The 24,270-nt window shown below is 40.8% G+C and overlaps 1 protein-coding gene across 3 annotated transcripts in view; it reads right to left on the bottom strand.

The window, feature by feature from the left end:
- The window catches only part of tpcn3 (two pore segment channel 3), a 78,052-nt gene that overhangs the window by 1,284 nt on the left and 52,498 nt on the right, over positions 1–24,270 (bottom strand). For 2 of the 3 annotated variants that reach the window (XM_079499829.1, XM_079499830.1), the window contains exons 15-19: positions 13,989–14,085; positions 7,356–7,475; positions 6,358–6,448; positions 5,642–5,755; positions 3,902–4,014 (exon numbers count right to left, since the gene is read on the bottom strand). In XM_079499829.1, coding sequence (XP_079355955.1) covers positions 3,902–4,014; positions 5,642–5,755; positions 6,358–6,448; positions 7,356–7,475; positions 13,989–14,085 — 535 coding nt within the window. The remainder of the gene's footprint in view (positions 1–3,901; positions 4,015–5,641; positions 5,756–6,357; positions 6,449–7,355; positions 7,476–13,988; positions 14,086–24,270) is intronic. The other variant, XM_079499831.1, reaches the window with a different exon arrangement.

Here is a 24,270-nt window from a genome sequence, read left to right as displayed (position 1 = left end):
CAGTACTATCCTATAGTCTGGAGGGACCAACCGATACGCTGCATCAGTACTATCCTATAGTCTGGAGGGACCAACCGATACGCTGCATCAGTACTATCCTATAGTCTGGAGGGACCAACCGATACGCTGCATCAGTACTATCCTATAGTCTGGAGGGACCAACCGATACGCTGCATCAGTACTATCCTATAGCCTGGAGGGACCAACCGATACACTGCATCAGTACTATCCTATAGCCTGGAGGGACCAACCGATACACTGCATCAGTACTATCCTATAGTCTGGAGGGACCAACCGATACGCTGCATCAGTACTATCCTATAGTCTGGAGGGACCAACCGATACGCTGCATCAGTACTATCCTATAGTCTGGAGGGACCAACCGATACGCTGCATCAGTACTATCCTATAGTCTGGAGGGACCAACCGATACGCTGCATCAGTACTATCCTATAGTCTGGAGGGACCAACCGATACGCTGCATCAGTACTATCCTATAGTCTGGAGGGACCAACCGATACGCTGCATCAGTACTATCCTATAGTCTGGAGGGACCAACCGATACGCTGCATCAGTACTATCCTATAGTCTGGAGGGACCAACCGATACGCTGCATCAGTACTATCCTATAGTCTGGAGGGACCAACCGATACGCTGCATCAGTACTATCCTATAGTCTGGAGGGACCAACCGATACGCTGCATCAGTACTATCCTATAGTCTGGAGGGACCAACCGATACGCTGCATCAGTACTATCCTATAGTCTGGAGGGACCAACCGATACGCTGCATCAGTACTATCCTATAGTCTGGAGGGACCAACCGATACGCTGCATCAGTACTATCCTATAGTCTGGAGGGACCAACCGATACGCTGCATCAGTACTATCCTATAGTCTGGAGGGACCAACCGATACGCTGCATCAGTACTATCCTATAGTCTGGAGGGACCAACCGATACGCTGCATCAGTACTATCCTATAGTCTGGAGGGACCAACCGATACGCTGCATCAGTACTATCCTATAGTCTGGAGGGACCAACCGATACGCTGCATCAGTACTATCCTATAGTCTGGAGGGACCAACCGATACGCTGCATCAGTACTATCCTATAGTCTGGAGGGACCAACCGATACGCTGCATCAGTACTATCCTATAGTCTGGAGGGACCAACCGATACGCTGCATCAGTACTATCCTATAGTCTGGAGGGACCAACCAATACACTGCATCAGTACTATCCTATAGTCTGGAGGGACCAACCGATACGCTGCATCAGTACTATCCTATAGTCTGGAGGGACCAACCGATACGCTGCATCAGTACTATCCTATAGTCTGGAGGGACCAACCGATACGCTGCATCAGTACTATCCTATAGTCTGGAGGGACCAACCGATACGCTGCATCAGTACTATCCTATACAGTGGCGGCTCCAGACCAATTTTACTGGGGGAGCTATAAGGGAGCTTGACTAATAATGGAGGTGCTATGTCCCGCAGGGACGATTTTTTTTCGGGTTTAGCCCCCAAAAACACGCCTCTGGGTGGTTTTTTTTGCACGTTTCCTCCCCAAAAAACAGCCTTTGGGGAGCAATTTCACACCAGCAAACAAGCAACTTGCAATAATGCAGTTATTAATGTGCAGGCTACTGTTTTCAAAAGCAAATTGCAATACATTAAGTTCATCATACACCTATTGCTCTAAGGCTGCAGTCCATTAACCTTCCCTGACTCCGCCAGATCGTGGCAGTATTGGGGGATATTAGCCCATGCCTATCCAACAATCTTGAGCATTATGGATTATCAGTAAACCATGTAACCAACACAAAATCACGCACGCACGCACGCACGCACACACACACACACACACACACACACACACACACACACACACACACACACACACACACACACACACACACACACACACACACACACACACACACACACACACACACACTTAATGAAATAAATCCACCCTACTAGAGCAGCGGCCTGCCCTGCACACAAATAAAGCTGACTATTGGAATAATGCCACAGTGCCTTCCTGGCCATCATGACACACTTGTCATGATGGAGTGCAGTGCCCAGTCTTCCCTCCCAGTGCCCACTCAAACGGCGTATATGGTAATAAAATAAAACAGTCACTCACCAACTTCACATAAGAACGATGCGTCTGTTGTTGTGATTGCCGGCAAAGGCATTGATAATCGGGTCTATCTATAGCGCTTTTGTCGTCCTGAATAATAACATCCTCTCCCGGTGTATCGGGCTCTCCCTCTCCGTCATGTTCAGACTGAATTCTCGTCCTCCGCCTCCATATCAAGAACAGGATTCGCATTGCTATCGTGCTGCACGACTCGAGGCTGCCTGACCACAAACTTATCCATTTTGTATCTCGTTATGATCTGTCTCACTGTATGTCTGTCTTGTTCTGTGAATGTGCTGCTGAGCAAAAACAAAACGGCCCGCCAAGTTCCACCAACTAGTACAACTACACCTGGTTGGTTCAAAGCATGTCAGGTGATGCACGCCGCTCGCGTAACGTATGTACGTAATGTACGTTATGTACGTAATGTACGTTATGTACGTAACGTTACCCGAACGGAGCACTGCGCATATACGAGTATACATTTTTTACTAATCGATGTTAACAGATAGCCGATAGGCCATTGAAAATAATATTATATGACCACCAAATCATTTCAGAGAAAATAATTTTATTCACTGACAGTGGGGGAAAAATGAAGAATTTCTTGGGGGTGCTACAGGGGTGCTATGGGATTTTTGGAGGTGCTATAGCCCCCGCAAGCCCCCCCCCAGCGCCGCCCCTGATCCTATAGTCTGGAGGGACCAACGAATACACTGCATCAGTACTATCCTATAGTCTGGAGGGACCAACCGATACGCTGCATCAGTACCCTATAGTCTGGAGGGACCAACCAATACACTGCATCAGTACTATCCTATAGTCTGGAGGGACCAACCAATACACTGCATCAGTACTATCCTATAGTCTGGAGGGACCAACGAATACACTGCATCAGTACTATCCTATAGTCTGGAGGGACCAACCGATACGCTGCATCAGTACTATCCTATAGTCTGGAGGGACCAACCAATACACTGCATCAGTACTATCCTATAGTCTGGAGGGACCAACCGATACGCTGCATCAGTACCCTATAGTCTGGAGGGACCAACCGATACACTGCATCAGTACCCTATAGTCTGGAGGGACCAACCGATACGCTGCATCAGTACTATCCTATAGTCTGGAGGGACCAACCGATACACTGAATCAGTACTATCCTATAGTCTGGAGGGACCAACCGACACACTGAATCAGTACTATCCTATAGTCTGGAGGGACCAACCGATACGCTGCATCAGTACTATCCTATAGTCTGGAGGGACCAACCGACACACTGAATCAGTACTATCCTATAGTCTGGAGGGACCAACCGACACACTGAATCAGTACTATCCTATAGTCTGGTTATTTAATCCAATAACCTGATTTAATGGATTAAATAACCTCTGATTTAATGGATTAAATAACCTCTGATTTAATGGATTAAATAACCTCTGATTTAATGGATTAAATAACCTCTGATTTAATGGATTAAATAACCTCTGATTTAATGGATTAAATAACCTCTGATTTAATGGATTAAATAAGCCTGGGCGATTAGGGTGTTACTGTTAACCTGTTAATTAAAGGAAGTGTTCTTACGTTGTGAAGCGATCTTGAAGCGTAGAGGATTTATTCTATTATTATTATTATTATTATTATTATTATTATTATTATATCTTACGTTGTGAAGCGATCTTGAAGCGTAGAGGATTTATTCTATTATTATTATTATTATTATTATTATTATTATTATTATATCTTACGTTGTGAAGCGATCTTGAAGCGTAGAGAGGATTTATTGGTAGATTCTGATTGGTCGACGACGACGTCCGTCTCTGTTTCCATGGAATCCACCAGAGTTCCTTCTAACTTCTCCCTGGAAGAATATATGTAAATATATGTAAATATATGTAAATAAACCTTCTAGCTTCTCCCTGGAAGAATATATGTAAATATATGTAAATATATGGTAATATATGTAAATGAACCTTCTAGCTTCTCCCTGGAAGAATATATGTAAATATATGTAAATATATGTAAATATATGTAAATATATGTAAATATATGTAAATAAACCTTCTATCTGCTCCCTGGAAATATATATGTAAATATATGGTAATATATTTAAATATATGCAAATAAACCTCCTATCTTCTGTATGGAGGAGCATTAGACCAGTGGGTCCCAAAGTGGGGTCCGGGGACCCCCAGGGGTCCTTGAGGGAGTTCCAGGGGTCCGGGGACCCCCAGGGGTCCTTGAGGGAGTTCCAGGGGTCCGGGGACCCCCAGGGGTCCTTGAGGGAGTTCCAGGGGTCCGGGGACCCCCAGGGGTCCTTGAGGGAGTTCCAGGGGGTCCCCAGCTATATGATAGTTGGGAGGTCCCTTTGGTTCCATTTGTACACTCTCCGAGATAAATGAACATTGATTTTTCAATATAAATTGGGGGGTCCCAGAGATAGAAATGCCATTAAATGGGGGTCCGTAGACTAATGCATGTCAAACTGGGGGTCCTTGAAATGACAATATTAGAGAATCACTGCTAAAGCTGTAAAAATCTTCTTATATGGGGGTCCCTGGAATATCTTTTCAAATGGGGGTCCCTGGCATATCTTTTCAAATGGGGGTCCCTGGCATATCTTTTCAAATGGGGGTCCCTGGCATATCTTTTCAAATGGGGGTCCCTGGCATATCTTTTCAAATGGGGGTCCCTGGCATATCTTTTCAAATGGGGGTCCCTGGCATATCTTTTCAAATGGGGGTACCTGGCATATCTTGGCATATCTCTTCAAATGGGGGTCCCTGGCATATCTTTTCAAATGGGGGTCCACGGGGGCGGGGGTAATTAGTGTCAATTTGGGGGTCCTTGACATGAAAAGGTTTGGGAACCACTAACTTATACAACATGTAAATAAACATATGTAAATATATGTAAATAAACCTTTTATCTTTGGAGGACACAACATTATGAGACACTTGGTTACACCAACAGTTATGAATTGAATGCCCACACACGCCCACACACGTCACACGTCCAATGATCCCATTGGACGTGTGATTGACTGTACCCTGTACTGATTACACGAGGGCGGCGCAAATAAGAGCTATTTTAAGAAATGTGTGCAAAATGACTGTTTTAAAGTATTGTACAGTGACGACTAAAGTCTCTGTAATGTTCATGTTGTACTATTACTACAAAACAATCTAAAATAAAGGGATTCAGGATCATTAAAGCTGGGCTGTTGCCCAGTGAGTCCAGTGCATTCTGCCAACCTCCGGTCACTAATGGTCACTAATGACTGTAGGACTGTTAGTCATAGAGTTATAAAGGATAGAGCGAGGACCGGAGCGACAGCTCCCCCCCCCCCCCCCCCGCTATTAATTTCAATAGAAGTTACTCAGTGACGTTTTGAAGCACCAGAAGACTGCCGGAAGTACAATTATAACTCAATGTGCGTGCGTGTGTGCGTGCGTGTGTGCGTGCGTGCGTGCGTGCGTGCAACGTACTGATCAACTCCCAGTTGCAACTCTTCTATTTTTTTCTCCAGGGTCGTCTGAAGGTCACTTTTCTCCAGAGTGTATTCAACGAAGAACACTTCTAACACGAAGGCTATGAAGATACTGAAATATAATAATAAATATATAGACATATATGTTTAAATATATATATATAGAACACTTAACACGAAGGCTATGAAGATACTGAAATATAATAATAAATATATAAAAATATATGTTTAAATATATATATAGAACCCTTCTAACACGAAGGCTATGAAGATACTGAAATATAATACATATATGTATAAATATATGTATGTATAGAAATATATGTATAAATATACAGTAAATATGTATAAATAATATTTCTTGTATAAGTAAGGTCTTGTTGATGATGTCATAGTTGTTATGGATGATGTCATAGGTGTTGTTGATGATGTCATAGCTGTATTGTCAATCAATCAAACTTTATTTATATAGCACATTTCCAACAGCCAAAGGCCTGAACAAGAAAAAATACAACATTTGTGATGATGTCATTGGTATTGTGGTGATGTCATAAGTGTTGTGATGATGTCATTGGTGTTGTGATGATGTCATTGGTGTTGTGATGATGGCATTGGTGTTGTGATGATGGCATTGGTGTTGTGATGATGTCATTGGTGTTGTGATGATGTCATAGGTGTTGTGATGATGTCATAAGTGTTGTGATGATGTCATACTTGATGATGATGATGACGACGATGATGTGGAACAGGATGAAGAAGAGCACCGCCGCTGGATGAGTGACAGCTGTGAAGCCGCTGGTCAGCAGTAACCACACCCATTAAGGACACAACAACCAATCACAGCCCAGGACACGCCCATTAAGGACACAACAACCAAGCACAGCCCAGGACACGCCCATTAAGGACACAAACAACCAATCTGAGCACAGGACACGCCCATTAAGGACACAACAACCAATCACAGCCCAGGACACGCCCATTAAGGACACAAACAACCAATCTGCACACAGGACACGCCCATTAAGGACACAACAACCTATCACAGCCCAGGACACGCCCATTAAGGACACAAACAACCAATCTGAGCACAGGACACGCCCATTAAGGACACAACAACCAATCACAGCCCAGGACACGCCCATTAAGGACACAAACAACCAATCTGCACACAGGACACGCCCATTAAGGACACAACAACCAATCACAGCCCAGGGCACGCCCATTAAGGACACAACAACCAATCACAGCCCAGGACACGCCCATTAAGGACACCTTGTAAAGAAACCTTGTACGAGGGCTCCTGTTAAGGTCTTCAAGGTGTTTTTGTTGACCAGTGAGGAGATCCTGTAAAGGAATCTAATTATTTGGTTTGGTTACGAACATGTACGTAGCTGGCAGATAACGTCCCATAGCTGGGGGGTATGAGTATATTTGTACCTCTCCACAAAATCGGTTAAAGGCTATCACGTCATTGGTTGACCATATTAAAGGATATTGTGTCATTGGTTGACCATATTAAAGCCTGTCGTTCCATTGGTCGACCATATTAAAGGATATCATGCAATTGGTTGACCATATTAAAGCCTGTCATGCCATTGGTTGACCATATTAAAGCCTGTCGTTCCATTGGTTGACCATATTAAAGCCTGTCGTTCCATTGGTCGACCATATTAAAGCCTGTCGTTCCATTGGTTGACCATATTAAAGGATATCATGCCATTGGTTGACCACGGTGAGCTCCAGCAGCAGGATGAATGAGGAAACAACGTTATTGAAGTTGTTCTTGCAGTATTTCAGTTTGGAGAACGAGGATCCTTCCAGGAGAACGTTACCTAAAATATACACGTATAAATATATACCTTTAATACCATATCTTATTACTAACATTAACCTTCCAGAACATTAATACGATAAGCATCCTGAATGGTTGATAACATCAATACATTAATACGATAAGCATCCTGAATGGTTGATAACATCAATACATTAATACGATAAACATCCTGAATGGTTGATAACATCAATACATTAATACGATAAGCATCCTGAATGGTTGATAACATCAATACATTAATACGATAAGCATCCTGAATGGTTGATAACATCAATACATTAATACGATAAGCATCCTGGATGGTTGATAACATCAATACATTAATACGATAAACATCCTGAATGGTTGATAACATCAATACATTAATAACACGTTTAGATCGATTCTAAAAAAAAACCATCCTAAATCCTGATAGTTTTCTTAAAAAACCTGTTTCTATGTCATTCAGTGGTGTTCAACCTTTTCCATGTCAAGGACCCCCAGAATGATATGTAATTGGCCACGGACCCCCATCTGAAAATATGTTGTTCCAGGGACCCCCCCTTGACCTCAATTACACCAAAAAACCTGTACTAGGGTTTGGAAGCCTTTTGAGCTGCAATGGCAGGCAACACAATGAAACCAGTGACATCTGCTGGCAGATCCCGTTGACATAATGTGGGATTTGCAGGCTGTGACATCACAGTCAGCAGGAAAATCAGAGCATTTGTTTGAGCCAGAAAACCCCCAGAGCACAGAACCTACTGAATGTTAAAAGTTCAGGTTGTTTCTATGTCAGTGGTTCTCTGTGTCAGTGGTTCTCTGTGGCAGTGGTTCTCTGTGTCAGTGGTTCTCTGTGTCAGTGGTTCTCTGTGGCAGTGGTTCTCTGTGTCAGTGGTTCTCTGTGGCAGTGGTTCTCTGTGGCAGTGGATCTCTATGCCAGTGGTTCTCTGTGTTCTCTGTGTCAGTGGTTCTGTGTCAGTGGTTCTCTGTGGCAGTGGTTCTCTGTGTCAGTGGTTCTCTGTGGCAGTGGTTCTCTATGTCAGTGGTTCTCTGTGTCAGTGGTTCTGTGTCAGTGGTTCTGTGTCAGTGGTTCTCTGTGTCAGTGGTTCTCTGTGTCAGTGGTTCTCTGTGTTCTCTATGTCAGTGGTTCTCTGTGTCAGTGGTTCTCTATGTCAGTGGTTCTCTGTGTCAGTGGTTCTCTATGTCAGTGGTTCTCTGTGTCAGTGGTTCTCTGTGTCAGTGGTTCTCTGTGTCAGTGGTTCTCTGTGTTCTCTATGTCAGTGGTTCTCTGTGTCAGTGGTTCTCTGTGTCAGTGGTTCTCTGTGTCAGTGGTTCTCTGTGTCAGTGGTTCTCTGTGTCAGTGGTTCTCTATGTCAGTGGTTCTCTGTGTTCTCTGTGTCAGTGGTTCTCTGTGTCAGTGGTTCTCTGTGTCAGTGGTTCTCTGTGTTCTCTATGTCAGTGGTTCTCTGTGTCAGTGGTTCTCTGTGTCAGTGGTTCTCTGTGTTCTCTATGTCAGTGGTTCTCTATGTCAGTGGTTCTCTGTGTTCTCTATGTCAGTGGTTCTCTATGTCAGTGGTTCTCTGTGTTCTCTATGTCAGTGGTTCTCTGTGTTCTCTATGTCAGTGGTTCTCTATGTCAGTGGTTCTCTGTGTTCTCTATGTCAGTGGTTCTCTATGTCAGTGGTTCTCTGTGTTCTCTATGTCAGTGGTTCTCTATGTCAGTGGTTCTCTGTGTTCTCTATGTCAGTGGTTCTCTGTGTCAGTGGTTCTCTGTGTTCTCTGTGTCAGTGGTTCTCTATGTCAGTGGTTCTCTGTGTTCTCTATGTCAGTGGTTCTCTATGTCAGTGGTTCTCTGTGTTCTCTATGTCAGTGGTTCTCTGTGTCAGTGGTTCTCTGTGTCAGTGGTTCTCTGTGTCAGTGGTTCTGTGTCAGTGGTTCTCTGTGTCAGTGGTTCTCTGTGTCAGTGGTTCTCTGTGTCAGTGGTTCTCTGTGTTCTCTATGTCAGTGGTTCTCTATGTCAGTGGTTCTCTGTGTTCTCTGTGTCAGTGGTTCTCTATGTCAGTGGTTCTCTGTGTTCTCTATGTCAGTGGTTCTCTATGTCAGTGGTTCTCTGTGTTCTCTATGTCAGTGGTTCTCTGTGTTCTCTATGTCAGTGGTTCTCTATGTCAGTGGTTCTCTGTGTTCTCTATGTCAGTGGTTCTCTGTGTTCTCTATGTCAGTGGTTCTCTATGTCAGTGGTTCTCTGTGTTCTCTGTGTCAGTGGTTCTCTATGTCAGTGGTTCTCTGTGTTCTCCGTGTCAGTGGTTCTCTGTGTTCTCTGTGTCAGTGGTTCTCTATGTCAGTGGTTCTCTGTGTTCTCCGTGTCAGTGGTTCTCTGTGTTCTCTGTGTCAGTGGTTCTCTATGTCAGTGGTTCTCTGTGTTCTCCGTGTCAGTGGTTCTCTGTGTTCTCTGTGTCAGTGGTTCTCTATGTCAGTGGTTCTCTGTGTTCTCCGTGTCAGTGGTTCTCTGTGTTCTCTATGTCAGTGGTTCTCTGTGTTCTCCGTGTCAGTGGTTCTCTGTGTCAGTGGTTCTCTGTGTTCTCTATGTCAGTGGTTCTCTGTGTTCTCTGTGTCAGTGGTTCTCTGTGTTCTCTGTGTCAGTGGTTCTGTGTCAGTGGTTCTCTGTGTTCTCTGTGTCAGTGGTTCTCTGTGTCAGTGGTTCTCTGTGTTCTCCGTGTTAGTGGTTCTCTGTGTCAGTGGTTCTCTGTGTCAGTGGTTCTCTGTGTCAGTGGTTCTCTGTGTCAGTGGTTCTCTGTGTTCTCTGTGTCAGTGGTTCTCTGTGTCAGTGGTTCTCTGTGTTCTCTGTGTCAGTGGTTCTCTGTGTCAGTGGTTCTCTGTGTTCTCTGTGTCAGTGGTTCTCTGTGTCAGTGGTTCTCTGTGTCAGTGGTTCTCTGTGTCAGTGGTTCTCTGTGTCAGTGGTTCTCTGTGTTCTCTGTGTCAGTGGTTCTCTGTGTCAGTGGTTCTCTGTGTCAGTGGTTCTCTGTGTTCTCTGTGTCAGTGGTTCTCCGTGTCAGTGGTTCTCCGTGTCGGTGGTTCTCTGTGTTCTCTGTGTCAGTGGTTCTCTGTGTCAGTGGTTCTCTGTGTCAGTGGTTCTCTGTGTCAGTGGTTCTCCGTGTCAGTGGTTCTCCGTGTTCTCTGTGTCAGTGGTTCTCTGTGTCAGTGGTTCTCTGTGTCAGTGGTTCTCTGTGTCAGTGGTTCTCCGTGTCAGTGGTTCTCCGTGTCAGTGGTTCTCCGTGTCAGTGGTTCTCCGTGTCAGTGGTTCTCTGTGTTCTCCGTGTCAGTGGTTCTCTGTGGCAGTGGTTCTCTGTGTTCTCTGTGTCAGTGGTTCTCCGTGTCAGTGGTTCTCCGTGTCAGTGGTTCTCTGTGTCAGTGGTTCTCTGTGTTCTCCGTGTCAGTGGTTCTCTGTGTCAGTGGTTCTCTGTGTCAGTGGTTCTGTGTCAGTGGTTCTGTGTGTCAGTGGTTCTCTGTGTCAGTGGTTCTCTGTGTCAGTGGTTCTGTGTCAGTGGTTCTGTGTGTCAGTGGTTCTCTGTGACAGTGGTTCTCTGTGTCAGTGGTTCTCTGTGTTCTCTGTGTCAGTGGTTCTCTGTGTTCTCCGTGTCAGTGGTTCTCTGTGTCAGTGGTTCTCTGTGTTCTCTGTGTCAGTGGTTCTCTGTGTCAGTGGTTCTCTGTGTCAGTGGTTCTCTGTGTCAGTGGTTCTCCGTGTCAGTGGTTCTCTGTGGCAGTGGTTCTCTGTGTTCTCTGTGTCAGTGGTTCTCTGTGTCAGTGGTTCTCTGTGTCAGTGGTTCTCCGTGTCAGTTGTTCTCTGTGGCAGTGGTTCTCCGTGGCAGTGGTTCTCAAAGATTTGTGCCACATTTTCACAATTTAAAAAAAATAGCAGACCTACAAGCTTGAGCTTGTAGGTCTGCTTTTTTCAACAGCTAAAGTATAACATAGTAAAGTATAACATAGTAAAGTATAACATAGTAAAGTATAACATAGTAAAGTATACAAGTAAGACGCGCAAACGCGGGAAGCGAACGCAGCTTGTAAATTGCAATAACAATTAGAATAAATTACGTACTTTAAGGTTTTTTTTAAAGTTCTCTTTTTTTTTAAATTATTTTATTTTTTAAGTTTCTCTGTGTTCTCTGTGTCAGTGGTTCTCTATGTCAGTGGTTCTCTGTGTTCTCTGTGTCAGTGGTTCTCTATGTCAGTGGTTCTCTGTGTTCTCTGTGTCAGTGGTTCTCTATGTCAGTGGTTCTCTGTGTTCTCCGTGTCAGTGGTTCTCTGTGTTCTCTGTGTCAGTGGTTCTCTATGTCAGTGGTTCTCTGTGTTCTCCGTGTCAGTGGTTCTCTGTGTTCTCTATGTCAGTGGTTCTCTGTGTTCTCCGTGTCAGTGGTTCTCTGTGTCAGTGGTTCTCTGTGTTCTCTATGTCAGTGGTTCTCTGTGTTCTCTGTGTCAGTGGTTCTCTGTGTTCTCTGTGTCAGTGGTTCTGTGTCAGTGGTTCTCTGTGTTCTCTGTGTCAGTGGTTCTCTGTGTCAGTGGTTCTCTGTGTTCTCCGTGTTAGTGGTTCTCTGTGTCAGTGGTTCTCTGTGTCAGTGGTTCTCTGTGTCAGTGGTTCTCTGTGTTCTCTGTGTCAGTGGTTCTCTGTGTCAGTGGTTCTCTGTGTTCTCTGTGTCAGTGGTTCTCTGTGTCAGTGGTTCTCTGTGTTCTCTGTGTCAGTGGTTCTCTGTGTCAGTGGTTCTCTGTGTCAGTGGTTCTCTGTGTCAGTGGTTCTCTGTGTCAGTGGTTCTCTGTGTTCTCTGTGTCAGTGGTTCTCTGTGTCAGTGGTTCTCTGTGTCAGTGGTTCTGTGTTCTCTGTGTCAGTGGTTCTCCGTGTCAGTGGTTCTCCGTGTCGGTGGTTCTCCGTGTCGGTGGTTCTCTGTGTTCTCTGTGTCAGTGTTTCTCTGTGTCAGTGGTTCTCTGTGTCAGTGGTTCTCTGTGTCAGTGGTTCTCCGTGTCAGTGGTTCTCCGTGTTCTCTGTGTCAGTGGTTCTCTGTGTCAGTGGTTCTCTGTGTCAGTGGTTCTCTGTGTCAGTGGTTCTCTGTGTCAGTGGTTCTCTGTGTCAGTGGTTCTCCGTGTCAGTGGTTCTCCGTGTCAGTGGTTCTCCGTGTCAGTGGTTCTCCGTGTCAGTGGTTCTCTGTGTTCTCCGTGTCAGTGGTTCTCTGTGGCAGTGGTTCTCTGTGTTCTCTGTGTCAGTGGTTCTCCGTGTCAGTGGTTCTCCGTGTCAGTGGTTCTCTGTGTCAGTGGTTCTCTGTGTTCTCCGTGTCAGTGGTTCTCTGTGTCAGTGGTTCTCTGTGTCAGTGGTTCTGTGTCAGTGGTTCTGTGTGTCAGTGGTTCTCTGTGTCAGTGGTTCTCTGTGTCAGTGGTTCTGTGTCAGTGGTTCTGTGTGTCAGTGGTTCTCTGTGACAGTGGTTCTCTGTGTCAGTGGTTCTCTGTGTTCTCTGTGTCAGTGGTTCTCTGTGTTCTCCGTGTCAGTGGTTCTCTGTGTCAGTGGTTCTCTGTGTTCTCTGTGTCAGTGGTTCTCTGTGTCAGTGGTTCTCTGTGTCAGTGGTTCTCTGTGTCAGTGGTTCTCCGTGTCAGTGGTTCTCTGTGGCAGTGGTTCTCTGTGTTCTCTGTGTCAGTGGTTCTCTGTGTCAGTGGTTCTCTGTGTCAGTGGTTCTCCGTGTCAGTTGTTCTCTGTGGCAGTGGTTCTCCGTGGCAGTGGTTCTCAAAGATTTGTGCCACATTTTCACAATTTAAAAAAAATAGCAGACCTACAAGCTTGAGCTTGTAGGTCTGCTTTTTTCAACAGCTAAAGTATAACATAGTAAAGTATAACATAGTAAAGTATACAAGTAAGACGCGCAAACGCGGGAAGCGAACGCAGCTTGTAAATTGCAATAACAATTAGAATAAATTACGTACTTTAAGGTTTTTTTTAAAGTTCTCTTTTTTTTTAAATTATTTTATTTTTTAAGTTTTTTTAAAAAAAAATTTAAAGTTTTTCTTTTTAAAGTTTTTCTTTTTAAAGTTTTTCTTTTTAAAGTTTTTCTTTTTAAGTTTTTTTAAGTTAAGTTTTGTGTGTGTGTGTGTGTGTGTGTTTTGTGTGTGATACAGCTGCGACCTCTGGTGGCGGGCGGGTGGTGTTACAGCGTGACACACACACACACACACACACACACACACACACACACACACACACACACACACACACACACACACACACACACACACACACACACACACACACACACACACACACACACACACACACATTCTGCTAGGTCTCATAGTTAGTGCTCATTGCATTCGCAATCATAGTAAAGTATAACATAGTGCTTAAAACACCAACAGGGGTTCCCGTCCTGAATGGGTTAAGATAAGATAAGCATCCTGAATGGGTTAAGATAAGCATCCTGAATGGGTTAAGATAAGATAAGCATCCTGAATGGTTGATAACGATTCAGAGTTTCAGTTGGCAGAGACGTTACCGCAGTACGACGCTGTGGGGTCGCTGGAGTTCGACACGTAGCGGACCTTCCCTTTAAACAACTCCATTCCCACCATGGAGAATATGTAGTACACCACCTGGTGGAGCGGAGGGGAATGACAACAACACAGAGAGAGAGAGAGAGAGAGAGAGAGAGAGAGAGAGAGAGAGAGAGAGAGAGAGAGAGAGAGCGAGAGAGAGCGAGGAGAGAGAGAGAGAGAGAGAGAGAGAGAGAGAGAGAGAGAGAGAGAGAGAGAGAGGGGGTGGGGGGAGAGAGAGGGGGGGGGGAGAGAGAGAGAGAGAGAGAGAGAGAGAGAGAGACAGAGAGAGAGAGAGAGGGGGGGGGAGAGAGAGAGAGAGAGAGAGAGAGATAGAGAGAGAGAGACACAGAGACACAGATATATAGAGAGATAGAGGGAGAGAGAGAGAGAGAGAGAGAGAGAGAGAGAGAGAGAGAGGGGGGGGGAGACAGAGAGAGAGACAGAGAGAGAGAGATAGAGAGAGAGAGGGGGGGAGACAGAGAGAGAGACAGAGAGAGAGAGATAGAGAGAGAGAGAGACAGAGACAGAGAGAGAGAGAGAGGGGGAGAGACAGAGAGAGAGAGACAGAGACAGAGACACAGATAGAGAGAGAGAGGGGGGGGGGAGACAGTGAGAGAGAGAGAGACAGAGACACAGATATAGAGAGAGAGAGACAGAGAGAGAGAGAGAGACAGAGAGAGACAGAGAGAGAGAGATAGAGAGAGAGAGAGAGAGAGACAGAGAGAGAGAGGCAGAGAGAGAGGCAGAGAGAGAGGCAGAGAGAGATTTAATGACAGCCATTTAAACTCACAACATCACTTACAGCTAAACGCTGCTCTCAAGAACGTTTGAAGCGAGAAACAGTCGATGCAGAAACCGAACATTTATTCCATTTGAACGACACTGTTTCCGAGGCAACCGTTGCCTCTGCGGGGCCATCTTGGAACATCAAAGGAAGGAAATACTTTGTTTTGTTGTCATTTTTGTGGGTCATTTAATGAATGTGTGTATCACGTAGCCGTGTAATAAGCGGCTGATGGCTAGGTGGTCGTTGTTGATAAACAAATCACCCTGTATTCATCAGCATGACCACCTAGCATGCATTAACCCTTTATTCATCAGCATGACCACCTAGCATGCATTAACCCTTTATTCATCAGCATGACCACCTAGCATGCATTAACCCTTTATTCATCAGCATGACCACCTAGCATGCATTAACCCTTTATTCATCAGCAACGACCACCTAGCATGCATTAACCCTTTATTCATCAGCATGACCACCTAGCATGCATTAACCCTTTATTCATCAGCATGACCACCTAGCATGCATTAACCCTTTATTCATCAGCATGACCACCTAGCATGCATTAACCCTTTATTCATCAGCAACGACCACCTAGCATGCATTAACCCTTTATTCATCAGCAACGACCACCTAGCATGCATTAACCCTTTATTCATCAGCATGACCACCTAGCATGCATTAACCCTTTATTCATCAGCATGACCACCTAGCATGCATTAACCCTTTATTCATCAGCATGGCCACCTAGCATGCATTAACCCTTTATTCATCAGCATGACCACCTAGCATGCATTAACCCTTTATTCATCAGCATGACCACCTAGCATGCATTAACCCTTTATTCATCAGCATGACCACCTAGCATGCATTAACCCTTTATTCATCAGCATGACCACCTAGCATGCATTAACCCTTTATTAATCAGCAACGACCTCCTAGCATGCATTAAACCTTTATTCATCAGCATGAACACCTAGCATGCATTAACCCTTTATTCATCAGCATGACCACCTAGCATGCATTAACCCTTTATTCATCAGCAAGACCACCTAGCATGCATTAACCCTTTATTCATCAGCAACGACCTCCTAGCATGCATTAACCCTTTATTCATCAGCAACGACCACCTAGCATGCATTAACCCTTTATTCATCAGCATGACCACCTAGCATGCATTAACCCTTTATTCATCAGCAACGACCACCTAGCATGCATTAACCCTTTATTCATCAGCATGACCACCTAGCATGCATTAACCCTTTATTCATCAGCATGACCACCTAGCATGTATTAACCCTTTATTCATCAGCATGACCACCTAGCATGCATTAACCCTTTATTCATCAGCAACGACCACCTAGCATGCATTAACCCTTTATTCATCAGCAACGACCACCTAGCATGCATTAACCCTTTATTCATCAGCAACGACCACCTAGCATGCATTAACCCTTTATTCATCAGCAACGACCACCTAGCATGCATTAACCCTTTATTCATCAGCAACGACCACCTAGCATGCATTAACCCTTTATTCATCAGCATGACCACCTAGCATGCATTAACCCTTTATTCATCAGCAACGACCACCTAGCATGCATTAACCCTTTATTCATCAGCAACGACCACCTAGCATGCATTAACCCTTTATTCATCAGCAACGACCACCTAGCATGCATTAACCCTTTATTCATCAGCAACGACCACCTAGCATGCATTAACCCTTTATTCATCAGCATGACCACCTAGCATGCATTAACCCTTGCATACGTGTAGTATACGTGTAAAACAGAACTCAGACCAGAATGAGTGTATTATAAGTGTAAGACAGTACTCAGTGTATTATAAGTGTAAGACAGTACTCAGTGTATTATAAGTGTAAGACAGTACTCAGTGTATTATAAGTGTAAGACAGTACTCAGTGTATTATAAGTGTAAGACAGTACTCAGTGTATTATAAGTGTAAGACAGTACTCAGTGTATTATAAGTGTAAGACAGTACTCAGTGTATTATAAGTGTAAGACAGTACTCAGTGTATTATAAGTGTAAGACAGTACTCAGTGTATTATAAGTGTAAGACAGTACTCAGTGTATTATTAGTGTAAGACAGTACTCAGTGTATTATAAGTGTAAGACAGTACTCAGTGTATTATTAGTGTAAGACAGTACTCAGTGTATTATAAGTGTAAGACAGTACTCAGTGTATTATAAGTGTAAGACAGTACTCAGTGTATTATAAGTGTAAGACAGTACTCAGTGTATTATTAGTGTAAGACAGTACTCAGTGTATTATAAGTGTAAGACAGTACTCAGTGTATTATTAGTGTAAGACAGTACTCAGTGTATTATAAGTGTAAGACAGTACTCAGTGTATTATAAGTGTAAGACAGTACTCAGTGTATTATAAGTGTAAGACAGTACTCAGTGTATTATAAGTGTAAGACAGTACTCAGTGTATTATAAGTGTAAGACAGTACTCAGTGTATTATAAGTGTAAGACAGTACTCAGTGTATTATTAGTGTAAGACAGTACTCAGTGTATTATAAGTGTAAGACAGTACTCAGTGTATTATTAGTGTAAGACAGTACTCAGTGTATTATTAGTGTAAGACAGTACTCAGTGTATTATTAGTGTAAGACAGTACTCAGTGTATTATAAGTGTAAGACAGTACTCAGTGTATTATAAGTGTAAGACAGTACTCAGTGTATTATAAGTGTAAGACAGTACTCAGTGTATTATAAGTGTAAGACAGTACTCAGTGTATTATAAGTGTAAGACAGTACTCAGTGTATTATAAGTGTAAGACAGTACTCAGTGTATTATAAGTGTAAGACAGTACTCAGTGTATTATAAGTGTAAGACAGTACTCAGTGTATTATAAGTGTAAGACAGTACTCAGTGTATTATAAGTGTAAGACAGTACTCAGTGTATTATAAGTGTAAGACAGTACTCAGTGTATTATAAGTGTAAGACAGTACTCAGTGTATTATAAGTGTAAGACAGTACTCAGTGTATTATAAGTGTAAGACAGTACTCAGTGTATTATAAGTGTAAGACAGTACTCAGTGTATTATAAGTGTAAGACAGTACTCAGTGTATTATAAGTGTAAGACAGTACTCAGTGTATTATAAGTGTAAGACAGTACTCAGTGTATTATTAGTGTAAGACAGTACTCAGTGTATTATAAGTGTAAGACAGTACTCAGTGTATTATTAGTGTAAGACAGTACTCAGTGTATTATAAGTGTAAGACAGTACTCAGTGTATTATAAGTGTAAGACAGTACTCAGTGTATTATAAGTGTAAGACAGTACTCAGTGTATTATTAGTGTAAGACAGTACTCAGTGTATTATAAGTGTAAGACAGTACTCAGTGTATTATTAGTGTAAGACAGTACTCAGTGTATTATAAGTGTAAGACAGTACTCAGTGTATTATAAGTGTAAGACAGTACTCAGTGTATTATAAGTGTAAGACAGTACTCAGTGTATTATAAGTGTAAGACAGTACTCAGTGTATTATTAGTGTAAGACAGTACTCAGTGTATTATAAGTGTAAGACAGTACTCAGTGTATTATTAGTGTAAGACAGTACTCAGTGTATTATAAGTGTAAGACAGTACTCAGTGTATTATTAGTGTAAGACAGTACTCAGTGTATTATAAGTGTAAGACAGTACTCAGTGTATTATTAGTGTAAGACAGTACTCAGTGTATTATAAGTGTAAGACAGTACTCAGTGTATTATAAGTGTAAGACAGTACTCAGTGTATTATAAGTGTAAGACAGTACTCAGTGTATTATAAGTGTAAGACAGTACTCAGTGTATTATTAGTGTAAGACAGTACTCAGTGTATTATAAGTGTAAGACAGTACTCAGTGTATTATTAGTGTAAGACAGTACTCAGTGTATTATTAGTGTAAGACAGTACTCAGTGTATTATTAGTGTAAGACAGTACTCAGTGTATTATAAGTGTAAGACAGTACTCAGTGTATTATAAGTGTAAGACAGTACTCAGTGTATTATTAGTGTAAGACAGTACTCAGTGTATTATAAGACAGTACTCAGTGTATTATAAGTGTAAGACAGTACTCAGTGTATTATTAGTGTAAGACAGTACTCAGTGTATTATAAGACAGTACTCAGTGTATTATAAGTGTAAGACAGTACTCAGTGTATTATTAGTGTAAGACAGTACTCAGTGTATTATTAGTGTAAGACAGTACTCAGTGTATTATTAGTGTAAGACAGTACTCAGTGTATTATTAGTGTAAGACAGTACTCAGTGTATTATAAGACAGTACTCAGTGTATTATTAGTGTAAGACAGTACTCAGTGTATTAGTAAGACAGTACTCAGTGTATTATTAGTGTAAGACAGTACTCAGTGTATTATAAGACAGTACTCAGTGTATTATTAGTGTAAGACAGTACTCAGTGTATTATAAGACAGTACTCAGTGTATTATTAGTGTAAGACAGTACTCAGTGTATTATTAGTGTAAGACAGTACTCAGTGTATTATTAGTGTAAGACAGTACTCAGTGTATTATAAGACAGTACTCAGTGTATTATAAGACAGTACTCAGTGTATTATTAGTGTAAGACAGTACTCAGTGTATTATAAGACAGTACTCAGTGTATTATAAGACAGTACTCAGTGTATTATAAGACAGTACTCAGTGTATTATAAGACAGTACTCAGTGTATTATAAGACAGTACTCAGTGTATTATAAGTGTAAGACAGTACTCAGTGTATTATAAGACAGTACTCAGTGTATTATAAGTGTAAAACAGTACTCAGTGTATTATAAGACAGTACTCAGTGTATTATAAGACAGTACTCAGTGTATTATAAGACAGTACTCAGTGTATTATAAGTGTAAAACAGTACTCAGTGTATTATAAGACAGTACTCAGTGTATTATAAGACAGTACTCAGTGTATTATAAGACAGTACTCAGTGTATTATAAGACAGTACTCAGTGTATTATAAGTGTAAAACAGTACTCAGTGTATTATAAGACAGTACTCAGTGTATTATTAGTGTAAGACAGTACTCAGTGTATTATTAGTGTAAGACAGTACTCAGTGTATTATTAGTGTAAGACAGTACTCAGTGTATTATTAGTGTAAGACAGTACTCAGTGTATTATTAGTGTAAGACAGTACTCAGTGTATTATTAGTGTAAGACAGTACTCAGTGTATTATTAGTGTAAGACAGTACTCAGTGTATTATAAGACAGTACTCAGTGTATTATAAGACAGTACTCAGTGTATTATAAGACAGTACTCAGTGTATTATAAGACAGTACTCAGTGTATTATTAGTGTAAGACAGTACTCAGTGTATTATTAGTGTAAGACAGTACTCAGTGTATTATAAGACAGTACTCAGTGTATTATAAGACAGTACTCAGTGTATTATTAGTGTAAGACAGTACTCAGTGTATTATTAGTGTAAGACAGTACTCAGTGTATTATTAGTGTAAGACAGTACTCAGTGTATTATAAGACAGTACTCAGTGTATTATAAGACAGTACTCAGTGTATTATAAGACAGTACTCAGTGTATTATAAGACAGTACTCAGTGTATTATAAGACAGTACTCAGTGTATTATAAGACAGTACTCAGTGTATTATAAGACAGTACTCAGTGTATTATTAGTGTAAGACAGTACTCAGTGTATTATTAGTGTAAGACAGTACTCAGTGTATTATTAGTGTAAGACAGTACTCAGTGTATTATAAGACAGTACTCAGTGTATTATAAGACAGTACTCAGTGTATTAAGTAAGACAGTACTCAGTGTATTATAAGACAGTACTCAGTGTATTATTAGTGTAAGACAGTACTCAGTGTATTATAAGACAGTACTCAGTGTATTATTAGTGTAAGACAGTACTCAGTGTATTATAAGTGTAAGACAGTACTCAGTGTATTATAAGACAGTACTCAGTGTATTATTAGTGTAAGACAGTACTCAGTGTATTATAAGACAGTACTCAGTGTATTATTAGTGTAAGACAGTACTCAGTGTATTATAAGTGTAAGACAGTACTCAGTGTATTATAAGACAGTACTCAGTGTATTATTAGTGTAAGACAGTACTCAGTGTATTAGTGAAGACAGTACTCAGTGTATTATAAGTGTAAGACAGTACTCAGTGTATTATTAGTGTAAGACAGTACTCAGTGTATTATTAGTGTAAGACAGTACTCAGTGTATTATAAGTGTAAGACAGTACTCAGTGTATTATAAGTGTAAGACAGTACTCAGTGTATTATAAGTGTAAGACAGTACTCAGTGTATTATTAGTGTAAGACAGTACTCAGTGTATTATTAGTGTAAGACAGTACTCAGTGTATTATTAGTGTAAGACAGTACTCAGTGTATTATAAGACAGTACTCAGTGTATTATTAGTGTAAGACAGTACTCAGTGTATTATTAAGACAGTACTCAGTGTATTATTAGTGTAAGACAGTACTCAGTGTATTATAAGACAGTACTCAGTGTATTATTAGTGTAAGACAGTACTCAGTGTATTATTAAGACAGTACTCAGTGTATTATTAGTGTAAGACAGTACTCAGTGTATTATTAGTGTAAGACAGTACTCAGTGTATTATAAGTGTAAGACAGTACTCAGTGTATTATAAGTGTAAGACAGTACTCAGTGTATTATAAGTGTAAGACAGTACTCAGTGTATTATTAGTGTAAGACAGTACTCAGTGTATTATAAGTGTAAGACAGTACTCAGTGTATTATAGTGTAAGACAGTACTCAGTGTATTATAAGTGTAAGACAGTACTCAGTGTATTATTAGTGTAAGACAGTACTCAGTGTATTATAAGTGTAAAAGTGTAAGACAGTACTCAGTGTATTATTAGTGTAAGACAGTACTCAGTGTATTATTAGTGTAAGACAGTACTCAGTGTATTATTAGTGTAAGACAGTACTCAGTGTATTATAAGAAGTACTCAGTGTATATAAGACAGTACTCAGTGTATTATTAGTGTAAGACAGTACTCAGTGTATTATAAGACAGTACTCAGTGTATTATTAGTGTAAGACAGTACTCAGTGTATTATTAGTGTAAGACAGTACTCAGTGTATTATAAGACAGTACTCAGTGTATTATTAGTGTAAGACAGTACTCAGTGTATTATAAGTGTAAGACAGTACTCAGTGTATTATTAGTGTAAGACAGTACTCAGTGTATTATTAGTGTAAGACAGTACTCAGTGTATTATAAGTGTAAGACAGTACTCAGTGTATTATTAGTGTAAGACAGTACTCAGTGTATTATAAGACAGTACTCAGTGTATTATTAGTGTAAGACAGTACTCAGTGTATTATAAGTGTAAGACAGTACTCAGTGTATTATTAGTGTAAGACAGTACTCAGTGTATTATTAGTGTAAGACAGTACTCAGTGTATTACTTAGTGTAAGACAGTACTCAGTGTATTATAAGACAGTACTCAGTGTATTATTAGTGTAAGACAGTACTCAGTGTATTATTAGTGTAAGACAGTACTCAGTGTATTATTAGTGTAAGACAGTACTCAGTGTATTATTAGTGTAAGACAGTACTCAGTGTATTATAGTGTAAGACAGTACTCAGTGTATTATTAGTGTAAGACAGTACTCAGTGTATTATTAGTGTAAGACAGTACTCAGTGTATTATTAGTGTAAGACAGTACTCAGTGTATTATAAGTGTAAGACAGTACTCAGTGTATTATTAGTGTAAGACAGTACTCAGTGTATTATAAGTGTAAGACAGTACTCAGTGTATTATTAGTGTAAGACAGTACTCAGTGTATTATAAGACAGTACTCAGTGTATTATAAGACAGTACTCAGTGTATTATAAGTGTAAGACAGTACTCAGTGTATTATTAGTGTAAGACAGTACTCAGTGTATTATTAGTGTAAGACAGTACTCAGTGTATTATAAGACAGTACTCAGTGTATTATAAGTGTAAGGACAGTACTCAGTGTATTATTAGTGTAAGACAGTACTCAGTGTATTATTAGTGTAAGACAGTACTCAGTGTATTATTAGTGTAAGACAGTACTCAGTGTATTATAAGACAGTACTCAGTGTATTATTAGTGTAAGACAGTACTCAGTGTATTATTAGTGTAAGACAGTACTCAGTGTATTATTAGTGTAAGACAGTACTCAGTGTATTATTAGTGTAAGACAGTACTCAGTGTATTATAAGTGTAAGACAGTACTCAGTGTATTATTAGTGTAAGACAGTACTCAGTGTATTATAAGTGTAAGACAGTACTCAGTGTATTATAAGACAGTACTCAGTGTATTATTAGTGTAAGACAGTACTCAGTGTATTATAGTGTAAGACAGTACTCAGTGTATTATTAGTGTAAGACAGTACTCAGTGTATTATTAAGTGTAAGACAGTACTCAGTGTATTATAAGACAGTACTCAGTGTATTATTAGTGTAAGACAGTACTCAGTGTATTATAAGTGTAAGACAGTACTCAGTGTATTATTAGTGTAAGACAGTACTCAGTGTATTATTAGTGTAAGACAGTACTCAGTGTATTATAAGTGTAAGACAGTACTCAGTGTATTATTAGTGTAAGACAGTACTCAGTGTATTATAAGTGTAAGACAGTACTCAGTGTAATATTAGTGTAAGACAGTACTCAGTGTATTATTAGTGTAAGACAGTACTCAGTGTATTATTAAGACAGTACTCAGTGTATTATTAGTGTAAGACAGTACTCAGTGTAGTATAAGTAGACAGTACTCAGTGTATTAGAAGACAGTACTCAGTGTATTATTAGTGTAAGACAGTACTCAGTGTATTATAGTGTAAGACAGTACTCAGTGTATTATTAGTGTAAGACAGTACTCAGTGTATATTAGTGTAAGACAGTACTCAGTGTATTATAGTGTAAGACAGTACTCAGTGTATTATTAGTGTAAGACAGTACTCAGTGTATTATAGTAAGACAGTACTCAGTGTATTATTAGTGTAAGACAGTACTCAGTGTATTATAGTTAAGACAGTACTCAGTGTATTATAAGAGACAGTACTCAGTGTATTATTAGTGTAAGACAGTACTCAGTGTATTATAAGACAGTACTCAGTGTATTATTAGTGTAAGACAGTACTCAGTGTATTATAAGTGTAAGACAGTACTCAGTGTATTAGTAAGACAGTACTCAGTGTATTATTAGTGTAAGACAGTACTCAGTGTATTTTAGTGTAAGACAGTACTCAGTGTATTATTAGTGTAAGACAGTACTCAGTGTATTATATGTAAGACAGTACTCAGTGTTATTAGTAAGACAGTACTCAGTGTATTATAAGTGTAAGACAGTACTCAGTGTATTATAAGACAGTACTCAGTGTATTATTAGTGTAAGACAGTACTCAGTGTATTATAAGGTACAGTACTCAGTGTATTATTA

This window comes from Electrona antarctica (genome assembly GCF_951216825.1).
Source record: "Electrona antarctica genome assembly, chromosome: 4".
Lineage (NCBI taxonomy): Eukaryota > Metazoa > Chordata > Actinopteri > Myctophiformes > Myctophidae > Electrona > Electrona antarctica.
Note: the sequence above shows the minus strand (reverse complement) of the source record. Positions and strands in the feature narration are given on the sequence as shown.